We start from the raw sequence: 10,958 nt of genomic DNA, 5'->3' as shown, positions 1-10,958 counted from the left end.
CACACACACACACACACACACACACACACACACACACACACACACACACACACACACGCACGCACATACACACATTAGAGGAGAAGGACAACAAAAACGAAGGCAGGACTAGTATCTTAAGTCAGTTTTAATAATTTAATTTGGATTAGGCGAATTTGAAGTCTTACAGCCGCTTCTGAGATATCCCAAGTGATAGGCTAGCATGTCCATACATTGGGTATTCCGTTATCAGAGAAAAGGTGAGTATGTACGAAAGTTCTAGACAGGAAAATTCACAGTTTATAAGAAATAAAATAGGAGAATAAATAGGAAAAGTTGATAGAAGAATACAAACAGGTGAATAAAGTTGAGAGTTAATCTTTTTCCAGAGGGTATGTTGGTTGGTCTGTACTTCTTTGAAGGTATAGGCGATTAGTTATAATCCCAAGTAAATCCAGGCAGTATTGTGGTAGTATTTTGAATGATGCGTTCATGTTGAAGTAATGGATTAAATGGTTAGCTAGTATATAAATGGTCCACGTGGGTATATAGAGTGAGAAAGATAGGCAGACAGAAGTAGGTTGTGAGTTAGTGGATAGAAGTGAGAGGAGAAAGAAAGAAAAGAAGGAGAAAGACAGAAAAAAGAGAGATAAGATAGGAATGGAAAGGTGTGGGAAAGAATGAATGAGAGCGAAAGTACAGTAAAATCAAAAGTAAAAAATAAAAAAAATAAGAAATAAGAAATAAAAGGAATGTGGACGAAGGGATTTATGTCTGTTAATTAAATAGATGTGCGAAAGAACTTATACTTACGTGTAGAAAATGCTTCATGTTGCGGTGAATTATGAATTAATATTTGGAGGGCTTCTTTCAGGCAGAGTCCACATGTGGAGCGCTGGCCTTGGTATGGGGCACCAGAATCTGTTATGATCCAGGGTATCCTATATGGTACTTTCCTATTTATCAGGTGGTGTATGTGGTTGGCTTGGGATGTGGATTTGCTATGGTCTTCATATTTAAATGAGTTGAGATGTGTAGAATATCTCTGTTTAAAATTAATAGTAGTTCCAATGTAGTAGCTAGTAGAATCATGTAATATGTTGTGGACAATGGATTTGTATACTAGGTTAAATCTTCTGCAGCGGGCATTCGGTCTCGGACCTACAGTTGCGACTATCTGTCTTACATGAATTAATTGTGGAGAGGGAAGTTGCTGTACTATTTATGGACAAGATAAAGTTTAAGGTGGTATTAGACTCGTATTATTATTATTATTATTATTATTATTATTATTATTATTATTATTATTATTATTATTATTATTATTATTATTATTGTTGTGTCTTCAGGAGGACTTTCGGACCGGGGCCTATGGATAACTTCCAGAAATCCTTGATCTGGCAGTGCTACCGGGGAGCTCTGCCGGTTCGCGATAAGCTCTACAGGTATGGGTGTGCAGTCTGACGGGCTTGTCCGAGACGCACATGGAGCGATGAAACCGTTCTGCATGCTCTCGTACAGTGTCCATGCACTGCTAACTTGTGGAGCTTTGTCGAACAGTTATTGTCACGTGTAGGACGGATCCGGGAAGGAAAGGCAGTTTTTCTCTATTTGGTGGCTATGACGAAAGAGGCTGTGTGGTGGACGCAACTGAAAGAGTTGAAGACGGGTACCTTCCTCTTCGACCAAGGCCTCATTGACTTTTTCAGGTTCTACCTGAAAAGGAAAGTGAGGTTGGAGAGAAAAATGTTGTCACTCAATAAGGTTTCTGAGAGGTACGTGAATGTAGCAAGAATGGCCTGTGTGAATGGGCCTACTCAAAGTGTGCACCTGTTGGTCGGATGAAATGAGGAGCAGAGGGGTGCCTACCTTATATGCCTTTGGTGTTAGGAGGTCCAAAGTGTATGAGGTTCCTTTGGTCACCACTCGGTGGAATTTCTTCCTATTGGAGAAGTACATTTTTGGTCTAATCTCCTTGTTAATTGTTTTTTTTTGCTGTTTACACGTTTAATCCCATTGTCCCTCGTCTGTGTATCGTCCTTTATGTTTTGTGTTCGGCCTTGGTGGCCAATAAAGAAATTATTATTATTATTATTATTATTATTATTATTATTATTAGTAGTAGTAGTAGTAGTAGTAGTAGTAGTAGTAGTAGTACTGGTCGTATTAGAGTTATTAGCGTTAGTAACATGAACCTTCCCACTATAAATAGACAAACTAAAACCCTCGCTAGAAACACAGAAGGATCTCGAATGAGACGCTCTATTTACGTTGGTAGTAAGCCCCAAACTTTTGGTAAAGGCAACAGCCAATTATAATGTCCCCAGTACTTCATCGGTTCTATAGACGGATGATAGGCAAAGTTGACCTTAACCATACCAGTTACCAGACAACATTTTGTTTAATGCTCTATTGAGTAAGAACAAATTTATGAATTTTAAAAGATCGATTATGTTCGAGTGAATCGATTCAACATTTAATTATTTCTTATTTTATCCATCACATAAGAATGAATACCAAAGATGATTACGGTAATATTTGGCCTCAGGAAGTAGAAACTAAATATTGTAAAGCATTACCAGTTCTAATTTCCTGATAAACATTATTTAGAAAAGTGTGAATGTACGTAACTCAATATAGCAAAATATTGTTTACAGGTTTTACTGATCAAGCCAGAAAATATTTAATTCCTTACTTCATTATTAAAATATATAGTTCCTTTGCTATAAGCTCTTAAATTTCTTAGTGAAATAAAGCTAACAGTGTAGGAAATGTACTTTCTATTTTTTTCAAAAGCATTACAGAACAATTAAAGTAAATAGATGTTACATGTGCTAACAGAGGAGTTTTCATGTAGCCACTCAGTCTTGCTTGAAATAGCAGTCAAATATTTCTCAAATTAAAGACGTCTACCTTTGAAAAAGAAAGGACACAGATAATGTAGTTTAGTTACTGCGCTTGGAACAGGATTGGGCAACCTTTTTCGAGAAGCAAACCTCATGACACTTGAATCATTATCTGGTGAGTCAACTGCTAAAACATTCAAGGTAATTTTTCGTTAGGTGTGCCATGCAGAAAATCCTGCTGATCACACGTTGCCCATGACTACCTTAGTAGATGGGATAAAAATGACTGGAATTCTAATAATGTACGATTTAAATAGATATACTCGTTAAGATTTCACTGCTGGGGTCTTGGGGCTTGATCTACCATCATACACAAATGAATTATATTTATCATCTTACAGAGTACACGAGAAACGATATTATTGTAATGAATTAAGAAATGTACTACTACTACTACTACTACTACTACTACTACTACTACTACTACTACTACTACTACTACTACTACTACTACTAGTTTCAAACTTTGGCACAAGGCCAGCAAGTTTAGGTGAGTGGTTAAGTCGATTACATCGATCCTATTTGTTCAACTGGTACTTAAATTAAAAGAGAAAGACCTGATACTTTCCTCTTAAAAACTTTAGTCAAAAAAGAAAAAAAAAGGAAAAAAAAAACAATCTAGAAACTCAAATCAACTTAACTATTGAATTGAGTTATGCAGGGAAAAATGAAGCTGATTTTGATAACCACAGGTTAACAATATAGTTTGAAGAAACACATAAATATGTACCAGCTTGAGCAGCAAAAATGAGTGGCGTATTCCCTTCTTTATCTGGAATGTTTACTTCAACTTCTGGTACTTCTGCTAACATTTCTACTATTGTAGAGAAACCGCTTGAACAAGCATGACTAATTCCCGTCTGCAAAGAAAAATGTAGTAAAATAGAATAGAATATAATTGAATAATTAATCATTATTGACAGAAACATAAAATAAAAGAAATTCAATTGATTCCTTGAATAAAGGAAAATGCAATATTTTACAAGGGCACTGCTCCCTTTTACAACATATTTTATATACGGAATTTAATTTTCTAAATTATATACAACCCTTTCAATTATCAGTAATACATATATGTGTGTGTGTGTGTGTGTGTGTGTGTGCGTGTGTGTGCGTGTGTGTGTTTGCGTGTGTGCACGCGTGCGCGTGTGGGGCAAATGCAAAAACATCTTTAATTCATATTTGCTTTATGACCCACTAAATACATACGGCAGGCTTGATATAAATACGTTTCCTCAAATATCTATTATTGATTTCTTAGGCATAAAGTTACAGATTCGGCGAGGAAATAGAAAGGATTGTTTGATTTTTGTGTCTTTGGAAAGGGAATTATACAATGTAATAAACTAAACTGGTTTCCATCAAGAAAGTTGTTACATATACGATTTTCATATAGATTTTATTTGACTAAAAATCATTTTGAATAATTTTTATCATATAGTTGTCCTTCTTTGAATTGATTAATTTTAATGATAGCGTTTATTTTATGGAATACGCGAGAATGAGAGGCAATATAAATCCAATGTGTAATTTCAACTTGAGAATGGCGGAGACAAAGCATATGTTGAACAGCATTTAGATTTCATTTATCTATCTTCGCTAAAAATAAGAGTTCTACTTATTAGACTTGAAGGAAATGGGAAATTGCAAAATTTATGCTTTGGAAAATGTTAGCATGTTCTTTCTTCTTTAATACAGGTGAACCTACATGGCTTCGACCGAGGATTGAAACGGCGCCAGTCTCTGTTAACCTGGAACTAGTTATATCTGTGTTTAGCTTTTTCGGGGTATTTATATAAAAATATATTGTGTCAGTGACTAAACCAGTAAAGTACTGGAAAGCCAGTAGAATATTAGACGATAGGTATTTTGTGTACTACCATTATAATTTCGATTTCACCAAATACTAGATGTATACATAGTGTACAAAGTTTACTACGTTAAGGAGTAAAAGCACTTCGAAGTCGACGTCTGTTTCGTTGCTTTGCAAAGCTGAGATTATGATCTCTATTAGACATGGGGAAGTCAACTGGATATTACTTCAATCTGTTTATTAATTGATTGATAGCATGAAACCTTAAATAGCGCATTAAGATTTCAGAACTAAATGCACCTAAGCCAATAGCGAGATGAACGAAAAACACTTTGTAACGGTACAGAACAGATACCGCAAGAGGGTATTCTTGGAACAGTACCTGATTTTCTGCTTTCTCGTCGATTCTTACGTTTTTTATTAATTGAAAATACATAAACACACGCACACATACATACATACAGACAGACATATATGCATGCATACATACATACATACACACATACATACATACATACATACATACACACATACGTAAATACGTACAAAAGCACACACACACAAACACTATGGTTCTTTAGCATAGTATCTAATCGAGCTGAGGGATCATAAGTGTTGCAGCCATGCTATCTAACTGTTTGTCTGTCTGTCTGTTTATCTATCTATCAGTCTAACTATCTGTCTGTCTGTCTGTCTGTCTGTCTGTCTTTCTCTCTCTCTCTCTCTTTCTCTCTCTCTCTCTTTCTTTCTCTCTCTCTCTCTTTCTCTCTCTCTCTATATATATATATCTATCTATCTATGATATTCTTAATATTTAACACGAAATAGTCCTTATCTTTTAAATAAGCTGTAAAAACTACAGTTCTATATTTAAGAGATGATGAATTATGTACATTATATACATTATTTACATTTGACAGATATTTGTCCTCATCTTGTTTCTTGTTAATACAACATTTCGGCTGATATACCCTCCAGCCTTCATCAGGTGTCTTGGAGAAATTTCGAACATGGGTTCTCATTCCTAAGGTATTTTTCGATGTTATTATTATTATTATTATTATTGTTGTTATTATTATTATTATTATTATTATTATTATTATTATTATTATTATTATTCAGATCACTGCCTGAAATCGAACTCGGAATGTTGTGGTTAGTAGCCCGCGCTCTTAACCACTACGCCATATGCCCATGAGCATATAACGTAGTGGTTAAGAGCGCGAGCTACTAATTCTAAGATTCCGAGTTCGATTTCAGGCAGTGACCTGAATAATAATAATAACAACAAACAAGATGAGGACAAAAATCCGTCAAATGTAAATAATGTAAATAATGTACTGTAAAAGACTAATTTTAAAATGTCTGCATTTGTTGTTATTGCTGTTATTTAGCTGCAAATCACCCGTAACTGAACAGATCTATAATCTAAATCATAACCATGTCATAGTTTTAAAAGTATTTCTCATGCTACACAAATAATCCAGTGCGTTCTTTTCTTCTCTTCTCGACTGCAATATGATATGGTTTGAGGGTGATTTGATTGTCATTTATAACAGATCTAACGACCACATACATTGATAATCGAGGCGTTACAGAGGTAACAGTCATCAGTTACCAAATACTAGCCAATTCAACAGACATTCTCATACTAAAATAATACTGTGATTAGAGAAAAAACTCCGATAACCTATTGTGATAAAAGTGTCATCAACGCACAGCCAATCCTTTTTATTGCATTTGAAGCTTAAAATACACCTTGTGCCACATGTAAAGGTTATAATTTTAATATAACAATAATAAATGTTTTAATACGTACTCTGCCGGATCTATCCCTTTCATTTATCTCCTCTCGCGTACAGTCGTCTTCAAGAATCGCTTGGACGGCTTCATGATCTCCATCAATACAAGCATCAATAAATTGGTACTCATCATCGTAAAACATTGAGCTGTCACTGAAGTGGCTGTCAATATCCGGAGAATTAACACAGTCATCATCATCTGAGGCATAACTCATTCTGTACCCGTGTTCCTGAAATAATCAAGTATACAAATACATCAAAATGTATTTACAGATAAGTCAAAAATTCTTTCATTCAATCATATAATAGTAACGTGTTTATACGAACAATTATTGTTTCCAAACAAAAGAAACTGACGTAAGATGGCATCGAATTAGATAGGAATCCTTTTAGCGGTTGTTGAATGAATGCAATTATACATAATATTAATTTTTATCAGCCAGATATTACTCGCATGAGATGATGTTCTAATTCGTTAGCAAAATCCGTTTGTATTGTCAGTATCTGTTGTGTGTGGCCATATGGTGCTGGAGGTATTAGCCATTAGCTAATAACAGTGTAAAAGAGAAAAAATAAATCGGGTAAGCATGATCAAGAGGTAAACTAACATTTTCTTAATATTCTTTGTATAGACTTCTAATAGACAATACCAATGAATTTTCTTTTGTGATTTAAGATAATATGTACCTGATATGAGAGAGATATGAATATTATTTTGCAGTAAATTTTGGAAACGAAAACAGAAACTAAAACTATTAAAGTTCACATTGGTAAATCAGATTAATTTCTTTATCGGATTCAATTTCAAACCACAAAAATAAGTTGATTTGAAATTTACAAAAGGGTGTGATTAATTTTGTATGGTAATGAAGAACATAAAATCACAGATACGGGATATGAAGTTGATGTTTCTATTCGCAGCGGTTTGTATAAAAAATCTATGGGCATTTGGAGAGAGATAACAAACACCAAACTTAATCAGAAAACAAATGATTAGTTTACTTTTATCATAAACTTACCTGATTAATTAGAATTTAAAAAAGCATCCGATTCACACATGAATAAACGGCAAGGAAGGAAAAAATTTACATCTCTAGGAAACAAAACAAAAAGAGACAAATAAAATTATAGAATGTAAGAGCAAATAAGGTTGATACATTAAATTGTATTTATCATTTCCTTATTTCAGTTAGTGAACTGCGGTCTTGCTGGGACACCACCGTAAACGAATCGATCTCAGAGTTTAAATTTTAAGCTTAGTACTTATTCTATCGGTGTCTTTTATCGAAACGCTACGTTACGGGAAAATAAACAAAACAGCACAGGTTATCAACGGTAGTCAAGGACAAACAAGACACATACAGACACGCCCACGCGCGCATACTCACACACACACACACACGCACTCAAAGTCATACACATACATATACGGAGGGAGGGGCTTCTTTCAGTTTCCGTCTACGAGATCCACTTACAAGGTTTTGGTCAAGCTGGAGCTATAGTGGAAGACACTTGCCTAAGATCCATGCATTAGGATTGAACTTGGAAGCATGTGACTAGGAAGCAAACTTATTACCACTCAGTCACACCTAAAAGTTTTTTGAAATTCACCTTGAATTAACTTGAATCTATTAAGCAAACTTCGGAGAGAATTACCAAATATATCTAAATGTGCGACTTGAAAGATATGACAGAAATATAAAATTTGATTATTTTGAAGAGGGAACAATATCTTAAATCTAAACTTTTAATTATCTTTCCAATAAATAACTATTATTTTATAGATCAATTTAACCTTTTACCACGTATCCAAGGATATTAGTTTTATTCTAAACTTATAAATCTTCGAGATTACAAAGATCACTAGAACTGCAAGAAAAAGTGATCAATCATCCTCAAATTACACGTCTTACCGTCTTAAAACGACAGACCAAATAGATGTGTCTTGGATAAAAAGTGGGAGTGGTCAGCGATATCATACAGTTGAGTTAATAATTTTTGCTGTAAAAGTCTGATCTGGGTATAAATTAGCAACAACTTACATATCTTTCTTCAATGAAGGAAAGGCATAAAATTGATTCAGATAAATTGGTATTGAACATGTACTTTAGAGTAATGTGGAGCCTTTAAGATTTATCATGCCGCGGAACAAACGGTTTCATGTTGCGGTGTTTGGGTAATCCAAATGCAGAAAAGTATCCAAGCTATTCTTGATTAAGAATGCATATTAAAACGGCATTCTAGTAATGACTATCTCATAAATTTTCAGATATTGCCTTTATGTCTACAACCATATTATCTCATGCTTTTCCTTAAAAAAAATCAACATGGAACTTTAAGAATATGATAGGTTGCAGCAGCTCCTCATACACGGGATATTATATAAAATATAAATTGCCATATGGATTAATTTGACTTTAACCAGACAAAAAGAATGATACTGTACAAGTATAGAATTTATTGTTCGTTTGATTTTACCATGTAATTTTACGCCTCAAATTTTTATTTCTTTTGCATTTTCAAGCTTTCAGTCAAAATAATGAAGATATATAATTGCCCAGAAATTGTATTTTTACTACTTCTAATGCCTCTAAGCACGTGCTAACTAACAATTTTATAGGTATAGAAGTGAGAAACTAAGTATTACGAAATAATTATACTTGCGAAGTAGGAGGTCTGACCAATAAGTATCCGGACTGTTGCCATAGTAACAAAGCAAAAGCACGCAGAGTAAAGCTGCTTGGTAAAGATTGACCGTAAACTCTGCTGTGCATGCGCACTAAGTTTTAACGTTCTAGCTTACCCCCGCTGATTACAGCAGTACTTGGAAGGAAGATGTGTAGCGTGTGATCAACGCATTGACCATGATAGAGAAAGCTGTCATAGCGATACCTGCTCAGAGGCCTACGCTAAGTTGCACAAAGTGTATGGGGAGGAGTGTATAAGCCGCACACAAGTGTATGAGTGGTTTAGACGCTTCCAAGATGGCCGAAAATATGTCGATATTGACGAACGTTTTGCGAGACCCTCATCCAGCAGAACTTAAAAACGCATCACAGATGTGAATGCAGCTATAAGGGGAAATCATCGAATCACCATCCGTGAGTTATCAGAGGACGTGCAGATTAGTTACTGCTCAGTTCAGTCCATTATCACTGAAAATTTGGGTATGAGACGCGTGTCTGCCAAGTTTGTGTTAAAACAGCTTTCAGCTGACTAAAAAGATACTCGGTTTTCAGACGCACAAGATCTCGTTAATTGTGCCGAGAACGATGAACACTTTTCGAAAACTTTGCGAAGGCCTCTGAGCGAGTATTGCTAAGCTTTTGGCAAAATTTGATGCAGATTCTCTGCTCAGCTTACTCTGTCATGGTCGATGCAACGGTCACACGCTACACACCTTCCTTCCAAGCACGTCTGTACATAGTGGAAGTGAGCGAGAACGTTAAAACTTAAAGCTCATGCACAACAACGTTCACGGTCAATCTATGCCAAGCGGCTTCACTCTGTCTGCTTTAGCTTCGTTACTACGGCAACAGTCTGGATACTTATTGATTAGATCACGTAATTAGATATAGCAAATAAATAAAGCAATCGTGCTTAACATTTTCTTACGGCTTTATAACATTTTCAGAAAAGGGCTTGTCAATTATTCCCCGACAACAAATAACATGTTTAAATGATATAATTATAAATTGGATTTTTATTTTTCATTACTTCAAGTGAAATGATTTTCACAGCTCCGAGGTAGGTATTCATTCTGCTTGATATATTTAGATGTTAAGCTAGAAAACCAAACATTCTCACGTGCTTGCTCTATCTTCCGACCACTGACATACGGATACGCACACACACACACACACACACACACACACACACACACACACACACACACACACACACACACACACACACACACACACACATATGTACACATATGCATATATATATAAAGGGTAGAAAAGAAAAAATGCACAACAAACGGAATCCGTCAGAACACAACATGCGGAAAATAGACGATAGCACGACCACGGCAAACAGCACAAAACAAGATAAACGGCTCACTCGCAGCTAATTGCCTCCTCGGTCGTAATCCTGAATGTTCACGCGGTTTCGCCACTGATATATATATATATATATATATACTCATAAATATATAGGGATTGACAGTAACCTGCTTCTCCAACATACTGAGAATTCAGAAATAGCAGTCAAAGAACTACTGATTTCAAAACTACAAATTATTACTCTAGATTGATAGCGATACTTTTGATACACACAGAACAAAAAACAGTAGAGAAGAGTGAAAAAAACCACCTGCCTTTAGTTAAGGCAGGTGTTTTTTTTTTTTACTCTTCTCTACTGTTTTTTGTTCTGTGTGTATCAAAAGTATCGCTATCAATCTAGAGTAATAATTTGTAGTTTTGAAATCAGTAGTTCTTTGACTGCTATTTCTGA

General features: G+C 35.1%; 1 protein-coding gene across 3 annotated transcripts in view; it reads right to left on the bottom strand.

The window, feature by feature from the left end:
- Window positions 1–10,958, bottom strand: part of LOC106873107 (uncharacterized) — a 125,851-nt gene that overhangs the window by 11,473 nt on the left and 103,420 nt on the right. The window contains exons 2-4 of one of the 3 annotated variants that reach the window (XM_052971462.1): window positions 7,520–7,593; window positions 6,518–6,730; window positions 3,616–3,745 (exon numbers count right to left, since the gene is read on the bottom strand). In XM_052971462.1, the coding sequence (XP_052827422.1) occupies window positions 3,616–3,745; window positions 6,518–6,715 (328 nt within the window). In that variant the 5' untranslated portion in view covers window positions 6,716–6,730; window positions 7,520–7,593. Of the gene's footprint in view, window positions 1–792; window positions 1,025–1,848; window positions 2,039–3,615; window positions 3,746–6,517; window positions 6,731–7,519; window positions 7,594–10,958 lie in introns of those variants that run through there. The other 2 variants (XM_052971464.1, XM_052971458.1) reach the window with 2 other exon arrangements.

This window comes from Octopus bimaculoides, chromosome 1, assembly GCF_001194135.2.
Source record: "Octopus bimaculoides isolate UCB-OBI-ISO-001 chromosome 1, ASM119413v2, whole genome shotgun sequence".
Taxonomy (NCBI): Eukaryota; Metazoa; Mollusca; class Cephalopoda; order Octopoda; family Octopodidae; genus Octopus; species Octopus bimaculoides.
This window is presented reverse-complemented; position numbering and strand designations above follow the sequence as displayed.